The 16,910-nt window shown below is 37.4% G+C and overlaps 1 protein-coding gene across 1 annotated transcript in view; it reads right to left on the minus strand.

Annotated features, from left to right (window-relative positions):
* Positions 1–16,910, minus strand: part of LOC135472525 (protocadherin Fat 4-like) — a 93,484-nt gene that overhangs the window by 41,463 nt on the left and 35,111 nt on the right. The window contains exons 25-39 of the mRNA XM_064752107.1: positions 15,761–15,869; positions 14,541–14,656; positions 13,744–13,868; positions 12,659–12,834; positions 12,020–12,093; positions 10,434–10,563; positions 8,950–9,086; positions 6,676–8,034; positions 6,068–6,199; positions 5,440–5,626; positions 4,887–5,011; positions 2,822–3,028; positions 1,059–1,157; positions 629–748; positions 78–254 (exon numbers count right to left, since the gene is read on the minus strand). Of these exons, the coding sequence (XP_064608177.1) occupies positions 78–254; positions 629–748; positions 1,059–1,157; positions 2,822–3,028; positions 4,887–5,011; positions 5,440–5,626; positions 6,068–6,199; positions 6,676–8,034; positions 8,950–9,086; positions 10,434–10,563; positions 12,020–12,093; positions 12,659–12,834; positions 13,744–13,868; positions 14,541–14,656; positions 15,761–15,869 (3,273 nt within the window). The remainder of the gene's footprint in view (positions 1–77; positions 255–628; positions 749–1,058; positions 1,158–2,821; positions 3,029–4,886; positions 5,012–5,439; positions 5,627–6,067; positions 6,200–6,675; positions 8,035–8,949; positions 9,087–10,433; positions 10,564–12,019; positions 12,094–12,658; positions 12,835–13,743; positions 13,869–14,540; positions 14,657–15,760; positions 15,870–16,910) is intronic.

The raw sequence follows: 16,910 nt of genomic DNA on the forward strand, positions 1-16,910 counted from the left end.
ATTATAATAAAGGAATAACCAAGTTGATCATGTACATTGTACATGCAGAAAGACAATAACAACAGAAGTCATTTTACCGTGAAGTTGTACATTGGCATATTTTCTCTGTCCAGCAGGGAATCATTCATTTTCTTTACGTGAATGCTGCGATTGTAGACTTCAAATATGTCGCTGCCTTGCCCTTTGAGTTGTAGAACTACTGACTCCTGTCCAAACACTCCCACATCCTTGTCAGTTACAAATATGGGGGGATCCTGGAAAGCACACATGCACAGGTGACTTCCTCAATTAGCATCCTCTTTATTGCTTACCATCTTATGAGGTATTTGCAAGTAAAAAATTTTGCCAGCTTACACAATTTGCAGTCTAGTGTGGGAGATGTTCAGCAATGTTTCCACACCTCCTACCTGAATCTAAAAACAAATTCTCTTCCCTATGTGCAGTTAAGCTATTTATTCATTTCAAAAGAATTAAGTTAGCTAGGCATTTTTAGTACTTTTTCATTCAACAAAGACAGAAAAGTTATTTTTCTGTCACAGATCAAGATCTCTGGTTGATAAATAAACTGTTAAATATGAATGAGATAGTAATTTTGTGCCTGTAATCTGGCTAGACTTGCAGTACTTACAACTCTGATAACTCTGCCATCCATGACATTCTCAGGCACAGTCCCCCAGTATGTATCATCTTTCAGCTGTGGACTGTTATCATTTACATCTGTCACATCCACAATCACTTCACAGGTTCCCTGAACACAAGAAAGTGCAACAATTGCAGAACTGCTAATTTGCTGTTAAGTGATAAAAACTGTCTGAAAAATGACACCTACTTCAATAAAAGTATAGTGAATCAATAAAAACAAATGTATCAGGATAGTTTACCATGAAAAGTTAACATTATAACTAGGAACCACAGATATTCCTGAAGCTTGAATCATCTTATAGCTTCTTTTTATTGGGAGACACGAATCATTAAAATCACACTACATTTCTCCAGATTTTGACCAGCAGCATTAATTTTTTTCATTAAATTCCATGTCAAGTCTCAGTTCATCCTACCTTTCTACTGGGTGCTCCATGGTCTTCAGCAGTAATGATCATAATGTAGTGATCAATCTTTTCACGGTCCAAAGCACTAGCTGTTAGTATTTCACCTCCCTACACAAATCAAAATCATGCCCATATTAGTAAGCAAGTTTAACACAACATAGTATCTGAGTCGGAGCAGCTTGTTGTGATAGGACTGATTTGAGGGATTTATACATGTATCTACATACCTGTATCAACACAACATACATTTAATTATCACTAATAACAGAACACAGAATTTATTTGAATAGAAAGACTTGCTTTTAGAATCTTGTAATAATTCTAAAATCTGCTGTCAAAATGAATAGAGACTATGAAAAATCACAAAGGGTAAAAAGATTTCAGCAAGGAGGTGAAGAAAATGATTGATATACACCCACATCCTGACTACTGTAAAAGCCTTTTTATTTGCGGGCATAAACTTTCGCAGATTTGGTAAGAAGACACATTCGTGGTAATCAACTTTTGCCGATCTTCACAGAATTTTTGGACAACTGATAAACGAAAATCAAATTTCAATACAGAAACGTCAAGTAATAAAACAGCTCAAGCATTCAAGTAACAATGTCATCATTTAAACTTGTTTGTACCTGTCAGATGTGACAAAAATTCTATACAATACAGTAACTTGATCAGACAAAGGGGGTTAATCCTCCTAAGCTTTTAATCTTTTGAAGACGAGGTGTGAACAAATATTTGTGTCACTCACTCCAGGAGACGATGAAGGATTAAATGTGATATAAATAAATCCCACTGTTTAATTTTCATGCAACAGCAGTGTGAGTGAAACTTTGAGTGAACTGTGACAGATATGAGTAAATTTCTCAGAAATCATCATTATGAAAAGGAAGTTTGAAGTGCGGAAACCCCAGAGCGATGTATCGGGCGCATCGGAAAGGTGATCTGACTGGAAGGCAAGTACAGTCGTTAAAAAACAGACTCTCTCATCATATGTATATTGCATCACGTACACACGCCCACTACAAATTATCTATTTGTATGTCTCTCACCGCGGCAATAAATCAACAAGAACAACAAGGTCGCAATGTGGCGATACATGGATGGAGCTAAGCCTCCTTAAAAGAAAGCAAGATAAACTGACGATCAATTAAGCTGAATTTGTGAAGGCCGGATTACGTTTTAATTAGGTATTTCTAATTAATGTGTTTGAAAGAGTATTAGAACTGTAGTGCTTGTTAACAAATTAATAACTGTAATGCATGCTACATTAATAAATTACTTACATGGGTTTTATATTTGATGGCACTTATTTTCGCGGAAATGTGTTTGCCGCAAAATCCGCGAATGTTAAGTACCACATGAATAAAAAAGCATTTGCAGTATCTACTTTGTAAATGCCATTTGTGATTTCAGTGATGTATGGTTTGGATTGCACCTTACTGGAACTTAAGTTTGTGTTCTAGTATAAAAAATTGTTACACCCGGCAAATATTTGTTTCATAAAATCACCAATATTTTCACTATACAACAACTTTCAAAATGCTAGTAATATTTCTAAAAAAGAACCTCACTAATTTCTAGCACTTTAACACATGTACCAGTTCTAAGTAAACACTTGATAATTGTAACTTGACGCTTTGGTAGTTCTAATTTACAGTCGCATAATTTAGCACATTTCATGGTTTATCCTTATTGCAACAGTCAATGCTTAAGCTTGTCCTCTACAGGGTTATTTTTTCAATGGAAAATCTTGAGTGTTTACATAGAATCACCTGTGTAATTCTGAAGGTACCATTCGCACTCTGATAGGTAAGGGAGTAAGAAAGCTGTCCATTAGCACCCTGATCGGGATCTGTAGCATTCACCAACCCAACATGCCGGTTTACTCCAGGGTCCTCAGACACACTGAAGTGGTACACATTCTGAAGAAACCTGGGGTCATTATCATTGATATCCAGCACTCTTACACGCAGGGTTGCCTGAAATAAAAGATTTCATCAGACTGACTAAAAGCCATAAGGGTTTACTCTATGTACATGAGTAAATGGAGCACTCACTCAGCCTCCAAGCAACCTCCCACCAACCAAAATAAGAATGTTACAAAAAAATGAGACAGGGTACAGGGTAACCAACGTAAGAATTAATGTCTATGGTTGCTATATTGGAGGTTGCAAATTTGTACTTAAAGGTTTAGTCTTCAGATTTAGGTACTTAGTATAATTATAAGGATTGAAAACTGTTTAAACATGTAAACACCAGACTGGCTCTTGAGAAATGCAACACACTTAATCCAGACTTCACATAACCTCAGATCAATCAGAACTGCACATAACCTAGGATCAGCCAGACTTCACATAGCCTGAGATCAACTAGACTGCACATAACCTAGAATCAACCAGACTGCACACAACCTGAGATCAACCAGGACTGCACATAACCTAGGATCAGCCAGACTTCACATAGCCTGAGATCAACTAGACTGCACATAACCTAGAATCAACCAGACTGCACACAACCTGAGATCAACCAGAACTGCACATAACCTAGGATCAGCCAGACTTCACATAGCCTGAGATCAACTAGACTGCACATAACCTAGAATCAACCAGACTGCACACAACCTGAGATCAACCAGAACTGCACATAACCTAGGATCAACCAGACTTCACATAGCCTGAGATCAACTAGACTGCACATAACCTAGAATCAACCAGACTGCACACAACCTGAAATCAACTAGACCCAACATAACCTTGGATAAACCAGACTTGACATAGCCTGAATTCACCAGACTGCACATAACCTGAGATCAACCAGACTGCACATAACCTGGGTTCACACGGACTGCTCATAACCTGGGTTCACCCAGCATGCACATAACCTGGATTCACCCAGAATGGACATAACTTGGGATCAACCAGACTGCACATAACCTGGGATCACGCTGACTACATATAACCTGGCTTCAACCAGACAGCACATAGCCCTGGTTCACCCAGAACTGCACATAACTTGGGTTCACCCAGATTGCACATAACCTGGGATCAGCCAGACTGCATGTAACTTGAGATCAACAAGACTGCACATAACCTGGGATCACCCAGACTGCACATAGCCTCAGTTCAACCTGACTGCACATAATGTGGGTTCACCCAGATCAGACAATGTCTAGGTTCATTCAGACTTCTCATAACCTGGGTTCATCCAAATAGCACGTAACCTGGGTTCACCCATATAACACAGACTGGAAACTGTTTAAACGTGTAACCACCAGAATGTGTCTTGAGAAATGCAACACACTTAATCCAGACTGCACACAACCTGGGTTCACCCAGACTGCATGCAACCTGTGATCGACCAGACTGCACATAACCTGAGATCAACTTGACCCCACATAACCTGGGTTTGTGCTTATTGCATATAGCCTGGATCCACCAAGACCAGACATGGCTCCTGAGAAATGCAAAACACTGCATTTCTCAGGCTGCAAGTAGCCTGGCTGAACCCAGATTGCAAACAACCTGGATTCAACCAAAACTGCACATAACCTGGGATCAACCAGACTACCCATAACCTGGGATTAACCATATAGCACATAGAATGGTTTCACCCAGAATGCTCATAACCTGGGTTCACCCATACAGAACACAGCCTGGGTATAGTACATAACATGTTATATTGTTCTAGTCAGACTGCACTAACCTCTACAAAATTAGCTGACCACAACCTTGCACTCAGGCCACCCACAACACAATGTTCACTCTGATTTTGCTAGACCTACACAGAACCAACTTCGCTCAGGTTATAATCCACAATTCCATACAGACTCTCACTTACTTTGCCAATGAAAGTTGTATTATGAACACCTGTTGCCAACAGAATAAGGTTATACTCTGATGTTGTTTGGACGCTCAATCTCTTTTGTAAGGTGACATGTCCTGAGCTGTTGATGGCAAAGGTACCTGGTAAAAGTAAATGGTGAAAGAAACCAATTATTTCACATTAATGCCTGCAGATGTCCACACCTGTCAATACAATACAGCCCAGTTCTGATACAAATACATTATTTTCAAGTTTCAAACACTTGGAAGCTTGTGGGGCCTTCCCTGCCTAGTATGGTCAAAATAATATTTCCACAGCACATCTGCCCCTGAACAATAATGCAACAGGCTCAAATCCAGCTCTCGAAGTTTTAAGTGTAGTTTTTAAGTAAAGAGGTTTTCCAGATAACTGCTGAAGGGAAGTTTTCTTACTGAGTGTGACTTTGCTGAGTGTAGCGTTAAATATAAAATAAAAGTCAATTAAGTAAAGTAAATTCAAGCTTCTGCCATAATGAAACATATGGGGTATTTCTTTGGCATCAGCTAATTTCTGCCAACTGATTACTTACCATTCTCATTACTCGCCGGATCTATGCTGTAGGTGAAGGTTTTGTAGTCCTCTTTACCATCACAGTCTGAGGCTGTCACAGCTTCTACAGTACTGCCTAGTGGGGTTCCCTCAGACAAATCCAAGCTGTAGGTGGACTTCTCAAACTTTGGGGCACAATCATCCAGATCCTGGACAATCACATTCACCTGCCCAGAGAAACAGTTTTAAATAAGTACCTGTCCACAGTATGAACAAACATGTTACCTCACAGAAACACAGCTAAGGAATAATATAGGTGAAGAGAATGCAAAAATACCACAACTGTAATACACCCACCAACAAGCCTGACAGAAGCCATGTTTAGCAGTTTAGGTCATTGGTCTGAACATACAGAAGTACCAAAAAAAAACTCCTGGGCTGTCTTCTTGGGGCAAAAAAATGATGTTTTGGAGATTCCGGCAGTGGATCAAGCCTAGTGTTCTGCAGTCATACCATCAGTGATGATAGCTTTCAAAGTAACTCTGTGTTAGAAGACTCAGAATGGGTGTGCTAAGCTGGTACTATGTTCTCAGCAATTTCAACAACTGATGTCAATTCCAAAAATTTGCATATACAGGTAAATGGAGTTGCATGGAACTGTTTCTCACCTGAACAGATGTTTTGTTGAGAGGGTTTGGTGTTGGAGGCACAGCATCACAATCTATCATTGCCAACACATCTATGGATATGATGTCATGAGAACTCTGTTCATAGTCCAGATATGTGGATGTAACAACTCCCTGGGAAAACAAAATTGTTACAATACCCTGAGAAAGCACTATTGTCACAACACCCTGAGAAAATACAACTGTACATTGTATTACATTTCAGACTTGTAACTATGTACATACAACACATCTAGAATGAGAGGAACATGCACCTGATCATACTTGTGTAATGACTTGCATCACAACACTCTAACTTGGGCACACAATTTAAAAGGGTTATTACATGTGTTGGGGCCACCTGTCAATAAAGTTCATTAACGCACACAATGAAGTCATGCAAATCTATTAATAAGACAACATAGGGTTTCATCTTCAAATTAACATGGAAATTAATTTTCATATTTCCTCCCAAAATAGAGAATATGTTGTGAAAACAGCATGTAAAGTGGAGTATAGTACTTTTACTTAAATCTTGAATTCAGCAGGAAATATAATCATCGTAATTTTCAGTGATATAATTGCTAAAATGTGCACAGAATTACACTTACCGTACTTGAATTTACAGCATATCGTTGATGGAGGCCCGAGATTTGTGATATGGAATACTGCAGACACTGGTCATAACCTCTAGAGCCAATAGTTGCATTGATATCAGTGATGAACTGAGTTGCATTAAGGTCTTGTGGTCCATTTTCCCACACAGTGATGGTGCCAGGACTGTCGGCTTTAGGTAACTCACTTGGGGAGTAAACAAACATGGTAAACATCTTTGACACCGTCGTCAGCCCATCTGACACAGTAATGTTTAACACGATGGATTTGCCAATAGTTGAATTTTTAAGGAACTGTACTGTAACCTGCCCAGCCTGATCAATTGTGATGTTGCCCTCCTCACTGGTCACGTTAGTACTGGCCAGTGTATAGGTCAGGGCGCAGTCAGCATGCCCACACTCAGGTACACAGTCAGCATCACTGGCAGATACTTTAAAAACATTCAAGTTCACAGCATTACTCGCTACTGTGTGACTTGAAGACGTGTTATCAAACTCCGGATGATTATCATTTACATTGTCAATATCAACAGTAACGTTGACTTTAGTGAATCGTGAATTTGCTCCTTGGTCATAGGCCTCAATGTTCAAATGATATTGACATTGCTCTTCTCTGTTTAGTGGCACTAATATGTAAATTTCCCCAGTTGTAGCATTCACTTTAAAACGATCCTGTTTTTGACCAACAATCCTGTATTGAACCATTCCTTCACCTGAATCTGGACCATCTTCATCTGTTGCATTCACTTCACCAACCTTGCCAAGCTTATTTTCCTTGATATGAAATGTGTACTCTTGTTGATTGAATACTGGTCTGAATCGATTAGACTCAGAAATATTAATGTAAACTGTAGTCTGATTTATTAGAGGTGGCGTTCCGTGATCACTTACAAACACAGTCAAATCAAATTCAAAAGATTCACTGGAACTGGGTGATTTTGTAAGGGAGATAACTCCACTGCTTCTGTTGATAGCAAAAATGCCCATGCTGTCATAGAGCCAGAATGTAAAGCCTTCATTAGTGGGGTCATAATCTTCCACTCTAACTTTTATGACTTCTGAACCCTTTGGTAGATTACGTGGTATCGTTTTCTGTAGATCGCCCACAAAGCTGGGTGTGTTGTCATTGATGTCTGTTACACTAAGATTCACCAGAGCATAGGTAAAATGTACTCCATCACTCACGGATACATTTAACTGCATTGTTCCCTCAGACATAAGCTGTGCATCCTCTCTGTCTATACCAGCCTGACTAACCAGCTGCCGACCTATGAACTCAAAGTCGGCTGAATTTCCATAAGAAGATGACACCACTGAGTAGTTTAACACTGGAGAATCTGTATCACTTGCTGACACCTGTGGGCAGACAATTAAATCTCTATACAGTTACAGAGCACACACACTTTTACTTAACAGCACACACTTTTACTTAAGGAGCAAGTGTTCCTACTGTAAATAAACACTCCCCTATCACCCTCCACCCCCTACCATTTCTATGATAAATCATTCCAGATTAGACCTAAACCCCCCTTGTTGCTCTTATTACTTTATCAGTTAATAAAGTCAAGAACTCTGTCCACTATAACGGCATGTATTCTGTTTTAAAATTTGCAGGCAAATGCAAAATAATAATAAAAGAATATAAATGCATTCATGTACTGTTTAACTTACATGGTTACTCAGTGATAAGATAGGGAAATATAAACTGTCAGTAACCTTCATGAATCTTTACACTTATATATAGTTTTATTATATAGAGCAAGAACTGTAAGTCAAAAGGTACATCGATGAATAATCCTATGTAACACCTATGGCTGAAAGTGTTTTCAACCATAAAAACCAGATATATCCATACAATTTACCAGAATAAATTTGTTACATGGTTACTCAGTGATAAGTACATGCATATAGCATTGGTACTCCAATGTGAGTGCTACCGACACCATATATTTCTGTATCCTGTCACTGAGGACCCATGTAATGCATTTATCCTGCAAAAGACTCATCAAGTCAGCACAGAGGACTTATGCATAGGTTACACATGTGCAATTCGGTTAACTGGGTCCAAAATTTACCTCCAAACTAAAGGGTGAAGGTGGCCTGATTGGATAATTCGTGTAACCTGTTAGTGCTTCAGTGATATGACCACATCTGAATGAAGGGAGATAAACTAGCCAACAGACACATATGGCACAGGTTGTCCAATGATAATGGAAGTATTTTGTCTAATGTGGGAAAAATGTATATGAACTACACTAGACTGCTGCCTACCATGAGTATACTAATAGGTCCTTGGCCCTCTGATATTGAGGCAGTGTAGAGAGGTTGAGAGAACTGGGGAGGAACATCATTACTGTCTTCTACCAGAATCCTTACTTCAGCATATCCTTCTCTGGGTGGACTTCCATCTGACAAGAAAGATCACAAGCCTTTATAGTGGGGTCAAGAGTAGAGGCACATGTTGGTTGTAATACTGAAAGTTGGGAGGCACAAATAGTAAGAGGTCCAAAAAAAAGACAACAAACAATATAACCTGAGTTAACTCAATAAATCAATTTTTAATCAGGAATTATTATGAGGCTATGGGATGCACCATCTTAAAACAACCAAAAAATGCCGCATCACTCATACCTCATGCACATATGGTTAAAAGGCAAACCAGGGTTTGGCTGACATACATGTATGTGGAAACAGCTGCATTCTGGTGTAATAGAGATAACCTCATTGATCAAAACTGATAACATGGAACCACTTCTGATTTTGCTTAGTTTGAACTATGATATTTAGGTTATGCAACATCCCAAAGACACATGGAGCATTTTAAACTTCATGTGGGACACTTTCTCCATGCATATATACATTTAGTCTGGTGGTTTAGTCAAATGCTAAATGTACATGTTTGGCCTGGAATCAAGATAAACACAGTTCAATACAGTACATGTAAGTACTGGAATCAAGATAAACACAGTTCAATACAGTACATGTAAGTACTGGAATCAAGATACAAACAGTTCAATACAGTATATGTAAGTATTGGAATCAAGAGAAAGACTGTTTAATACACTATATGGAAGTACTGGAATCAAGATAAACACAGTTCAAAACAGTGTATGTAAATACTGGAATCAAGAGAAAGGCTGTTCAGTACACTATATGTAAGTAATGGAATCAAGAGAAAGACTGTTCAGTACAGTATATGTAAATGTTGGCATCAAGAGAAACACAAAGCATACAGAATACAGGTAAATGTTGGCATCAAGAGAAACACAGAGCACACAGAATACATGTAAATTTTGGCATCAAGAGAAACACAGAGCATACAATATACATGTAAATGATGGCATCAAGAGAAACACAGAGCATACAATATACATGTAAATGTTGGCATCAAGAGAAACACAGAGCATACAGAATACATGTAAATGTTGGCATCAAGAGAAACACAGAGCATACAGAATACATGTAAATGTTGGCATCAAGAGAAACACAGAGCACACAGAATACATGTAAGTGTTGGCATCAAGAGAAGCACACAGCATAAGAATACATGTAAGTGTTGGCATCAAGAGAAACACAGGCCACATATGAAAAATATTTCCTTCCTCTTTCAATTAAGACATTTTCTGGAAATTCTATCCTAGCCCTTAACCAAAACACACCAATAGTGTTTGGTAAGAAATTTTGAGATATGAGAGTCAAAACGAATGAGCATACATGTATTTAAGAAAGGATAACTTGAATACAAACAGACTTACTATCTGAAGCTTGCAGTAGAAGGTGATATTCTGTCCTGTTTTCATAGTCTAAGGGTTGGTTCACGCAGACACAAGGCAGTGAGTTGTTCTCACACACGCTAAACAGTCCTTCCTCACTTCTGTGATAATGCTGTAGTTAGACACCAGTATTTCACCATTTGTCCCACTGTCTCTATCTGTAGCATTCACCTGTCATGATATGTACATGTATTTACTGACCTTCCTTTCATGCAGTAAAGCCAACAGTGCTCTAAGTAAATGGACACAGGGACATCATCTATATTCATTTGAACAAATTTAGCATATCAGATACCTAGAATATTTACATATGCTTGATCAACTCCATGTCACAGGCAAATTCCATTTGAAAGTGATTTTGAAGTCACATGAGGAAATGCCATGAAAACTTTAAAGGAGGAGAAAACTTTAAAAAACGACACTATAGGCTGAAAAGAGCACATTTTTTTCTACCTTGTGGTGGCTGTTGCATAATTTTGCGATTTTTCCTCGCCACACACGTAAAGCCTGAAAACGGCAAAGTTGGCATAAATCGCTGAGTCCATCGTGTCCTCCATCTATAACACCCTGTAATTTATGCTGGGGGAGTGTTGTCACTCAGCCAATGAGAGTCGTTCAAACTGCTGGCTTGTTCGTGTAAGCTACGTTCTGGAAGAAGAGTTCTACCAGAAATGTACGAACTGCACTTCGGCAGTTTCCGACGACATTTCTCCTCCTAATACAGAAGACTTCCAGGACTAGTTCTTAGGCAAAAATGGAGTCGCCCACGGCAGATTTTGGCGCTGACTTTATTTATAATTTATCAACTTGAGGTACATATTTGAATTTTTTTATGGCATGCACCTGCGAGGAAATGCATACTCTTTTCAATGATATTTGTTTGATATTTAAGTTTTCTTCTCCTTTAAGCTTTACAGTACATGTATATAGGCACCCTTGACACTTTTGTAATCCTTCATGTCACTATTATTAGTCTATAATGGGGTCTGCCAGTCCTGCACAAAAGGAAGCAAATTTCGTACCTGATAAAACAGCAGTGCCCTCTACCTACTTAAATAACAATACCACTGATTTCAATACCAACACCAGTAATCATGAATGATAAAAGCTGACATCGTTATTCAAATAGATAGAGGGCACTGCTATTTTATCAGTTACAAGATTTGCTTCCCTTTGTAGAAGGCTGGCGAACCCCATTCATAATAGCTATACACTGTGATTAACCTAAACTAAGTTTTGGGCTACCCCACACAGCATTGGTTTAGCAGGTGCATGTCTTTGGAGATGGGGACAGGGGACAGTTTATAATCACTAGCATTGAGATGAGATGCATTCATTTTGTATTCATTATCAATGCACATTAAACAATAAATATATTCTGTGTTACCTGTAGCACACAATGGCTAGGCATATTTTCCTTAATGCTTGTGGTGAAAGAGGTCTGTGAGAAGACTGGGGAGTTGTCATTAGTATCCAGAACATGAACTCTCACTGTTGCAGAATCAGTGAGACTTCCATCTGTGGCATTCACATAGAAGCTCCAGTTTGATGGATCACTCTCATAATCAAGCACCTCGCTTGTTAGAACAGCAAACTGTACTGTTGACTTCATTCAGCCTTTCCAATGGGGAGACATGAAATTCTAACAAACATCAGGCAATGTAAAATTAATGGTCATAATTCATAAAACACCATTGTATATTATGGAAAAAAACTTATGTCAATTCTATATGACACATCTATATGTCAGCATCAGAGCTTTTCTCTTAATTTTCTCAAACGCACAAAAATGTCTTAAGATAACTATATTTATATTTATTTTGCTTAACTAATGGACCTCCACTTAGCACCATAATCAAGAATTTGTCACTCATAGTAGGGCCAGGAATAAACCTGTAACCTTTGGCAAACTACCGACAAACTTCATCATATGTGACATAAACATATACCAGTCTAGATGTACATGTACAGGTATACACATGTAATTACATTACGCCATGAAAAATCTAAAATAATTCTTTTTGAATCTGGAATATTTCTGAAAAGCTTTTCTAATAATATTTTACTATTTGACTGCTACCTGACTATAGCTTGAACTTGTTCAAAGATATAGTTGTGTTTAAAAGAAAGACGTCACCAAAAGTATCAAAATTATTTGAATATATTTAGCTTGGTATTCATATACATGTACTTGACAAGAATCATACTGATTGAGCTGGGTATGATGGTTATGTTGATGTAATCTCCATCTATGTCCATTACTGACAGCCAGCCTACGTAAGTGTTCACAGCTTCACTCTCGCGGACACTGAAGTCATAACTGGACGTCAGAAACACCGGTGCTTCGTTCAAATTCTGAACCATCACATGGATAGTTGCTGACCTGATAACAGAATTGAAATCAGAATCAAATTTTAAATACAGCATCAAATTTACACAGTAACATTGTACATTCACTTATAAGTGAACAGCTTCTTCAACCTGAATATATCAGTAAAAAGCACATGTACATGTATGTTTGAAGCATCTCATGAAGTAAACTATAAGCACAAACATCTCAGCAGGAGAAAAGTAGTGCAATGGTAAACCTGTAACCTGAAATGTTGCTCTATGATGAGGGTTTTATGTTACAACACCACTGTGCCGTGATATACCGTGAATGCTTCAGTTATTCATGAAGCACACACTAATGTCACAATTTATTTATTTCAACACAGGATGATGTCCAGATTTCCTTAATCCAAGAAGGCTGATGACAGTGGCGAGGGATTACATTACCTGGATTTACATGTACACATACACACCACATGTTTATATAGTCTAACTTAATCTCCATGAAATGCTGAGACACACAAAGGAAGATAACTGACTCTTTTGAACTGACAACATAACATGAAAATTGTACACCACATGTAGATTGCATATTTATTATTATATCCTTAAAAAAAAAAGAGAAAAAACAAAAAACAGTTACATAAAAGCAGTGTTTCCGTGAAAGATGAAGACTTTTTTAACACTGAACTACAGTGCTTGGAAACAGGCTGCCTAATCATGCTAACTGTTTTAATTTCTAAAAATCTCACAATATGCCACTAAGATAAACGATGGCAGTGATGATGGGGACGTATTACTTTTCAAAGAACATTCATCCTGCTGAATTTGTGCACAACCAGTATCAGAGAAGCGCAGCATTTTCACAGGTGTACATTAAAACAACCAAGGATAGAAATTCACATCATGAGGATGTCAATTATTGAGAATGTGGGAAAACTGTCTTCTATCCTGTACTTACCCTGTCAACTCTGGTTGTCCCTTGTCCACTGCAATGACTAGTATATCATAGCTCTGCTTGGATTCGTAGTCCAGAGCTCTGGTCAAATGTACCAAGCCAGTGTCGTGGTCAATTTCAAATGGCACCTTAGGTTATAAAACAAACACAATCATTGATGAACAGTATAGCAAGGACTAACTTCAAGGTTGGAAATCCTGAGAACATAAATGGTGTCATTAGAAGAAAAGGAGAAAAATGTGCATATGGCTGTTAATTTTAGGTGATTGACATTTTCTTACCTGTTATCACAAGCAAACAGACATGGACATATACAAGTACAATTATCTGTCAGTGTTAATACACAAGCTCCAAAGAGTAAATGTGTTCAGGACATTTCATCAAGAATGGAAAACACAGTTTTTGGAAGATCATTAAGCGTCACCTATCAGTTAAAAAAATTCTAGTTAACTCTTGTAAGATATGTAAGTACTCTTGTAAGATAGGCTAAGAAGCAGGATTTACCTCTTTATACTTTATACTCTTTAAAAAATACTTTCAGAATATAAGATTTTCAGAGGGTGTAGTAGCACATTTTTCAGGATTTTCCAGAAAAAAATAAATCACATATATCCATGACTTTCATTTAATTTCTAAAAAAGAGTATCAATGTTATCAGTCATGACAAGTTAATTCATGGGTGACAATTTCTAATTAGTTAATTTCACGAACTGCAGAAATTTCACATCTTTCAGTCATGGTTTTAGTATAAAAATTTCACTCTTAAAAAAAATATAGGATGAATTAACTGTTGGTCTTACGCTGGTATTGTAAAGAAATCTGTAGGACAGTTGAGTGTCCTCAGAGTCTGCATCAGTAGCTGTCACGCTCAAGTTTGACTCTGTTTGCCTCTCATTTATCTTCCAGTTATAAATATCTGAAACATTTCAATCTCAGATATTATAAGTTAAGATGACAACAACATAAAGGCTGTCCTGAACACAGGATATGTTAGCAGAAACCAAATACATGCACATGCAAGTTACGACAGCTTTAGTACAACTTCATTAAAGTAGCATCATACGATGTTGCAGAAAACTATGTACTGCAGACAATAATAAACAGAACGTAAGTGCATGATCTTGCTTAGGTACCAGATCATTTGTTTGTTCTAACACAGAAATGCCACTAGGTCTTCTCTTAAACAAGAGTGAACCTTCAGGGTCATAGTACTTCCAGACCATACTTTAACTTTTTCATTTGTACAATTATTTTTACAGGCTTTATATTTTACAAGTACTGCCATGGGAGACTTACTTCTGGAGACAGACATAGACATACATTGCAACATGTACATGAAAAAATGTAGAAAATGTGAGTAACCACTCATTCTGTTACCTTCAAATAGTTTCATGATTTTTAAATCTTAAAATAATGAACAAACATAAATATATTACTTCACCATAAATTTTATTCAATGATTGACCTCCAAAAAGAAGCAAACAATATCAACCAAATAACAACCACACACAAATACATCATGTTTTATTAGTGTAAAAAAGGATATCCAAGCCAAACTGTCATAAATTAATCAAGCATAAAAAATGTGTTGCACGTGAATGCACATTGTGTTTAATGATTGAAATACAGTTGTGCGCAGAAATAAATGGGAGGGGACGAGAAATAACCGATAGCTGTACAGATAGCCGTGTGTGCAGATGGCAGGGAATGGGACATAACCAACTTAAATGAATGTACATATATACATGTAATTACCAATCAATACGCACATGTGCACATGAGAAGGAATGAGAAATAACCAATTACTGTACATATAGGAACACATGAAGGAATGAAAAATAACCAATTATTGTAAATATATGAACACAATTGGAATGACGTGAGGAAATTTCAGTGAATCTTAATCTGACATGGACCCCCCCCCCCCCCCCAAAAAAACCCCGACTTTATACACACTATTTCCCAGGCCAAATCTCATGATGTAAATAAAAAAATTAACTAGGTATCTGTATGTACTTACTTTTGGAAAACATTGGAGTGGCATCATTGATGTCCAGAATGGTTATTATAACATCTGCAGAGCCGCTCCTGCCTGGCGTAGCTGAAGGATCGCCATTAACAGCTTGTACCTACAAATCATATATACACATTAAACAGGTTTCAGCATACAAAACGTTCTGGAGTAATAGACATTGTCATCCATATTTTAGTGATATTTATTATCGTTCCACTACACAATCAGGCAACAATATTTACAGCAGTACTGAAAGATTAAAAGCAAGATTTAGACAATTATTACTGCCATAATGCAACACATCATGTCAGATCTAAGCATACACTAAGAATGTTCTAAAGACAAACATATGAACATGGAAACTAGCTTTGTAAAAATCATATGGAAAAATACATGTACATGTATGCAAAGAAAAAAATACCATGCAATGAACTAAAATACCCCTCATCACAGTTACAAAATATAGTGAGTTTACAAGGTAATAGAGGCAAATACAAAAATGGCATAGGTCACCAAAAATAAACAGGGTTCTTCCCAACAGTTATGTGTTCATGTGGAACAAGTTCAGTAAACTTGGCCATAAACATTCAAGAGATAAAAGTGATTACAAAGATGTGGACAGATGACCAGCGCCATGATAATATCCTTTTAATAGGTCAAATTTGGTTGATGATTAAAATGTATATACAAGGATAGTATACCAGTCAATGAAGCATGAGATATAGCAATGTTATATAGTGCCTATTTGTCCTATATTTACTAAGCTAAAATTAATCAGCTGTGTTAGAACTGACAATACTAATTGTGATTTGTATGTGACTACCCTAAATGAACTAAAATTTCGTCCACAAAAGTGCATTTTTAAAGGCAAATAAATGTCACTAAATATTATTTTCGGTGTCTAAACTTACAATTTTCCAGTAGAATATCATGTTATGTTCCATGCAAACCTCAAAACACCTTTCTAAAACCAATACAATTTTCAGAATCAGGAAAAATAGGAAACTTAGTCATGGACAAAATTTATGGTCATTTAGGGTAATTTTATTAGCCAATTCCTCAATATATCGTATTGTCTAAAGTAGCACTGCTCCAGTGGCCAGTCACACAGGGCGGAGTTTGGCAAACTAAATGCAGTGGCATTTTCACAAAATGA

The sequence above is a fragment of the Liolophura sinensis genome, chromosome 1, assembly GCF_032854445.1.
Source record: "Liolophura sinensis isolate JHLJ2023 chromosome 1, CUHK_Ljap_v2, whole genome shotgun sequence".
NCBI classification, from domain to species: Eukaryota; Metazoa; Mollusca; class Polyplacophora; order Chitonida; family Chitonidae; genus Liolophura; species Liolophura sinensis.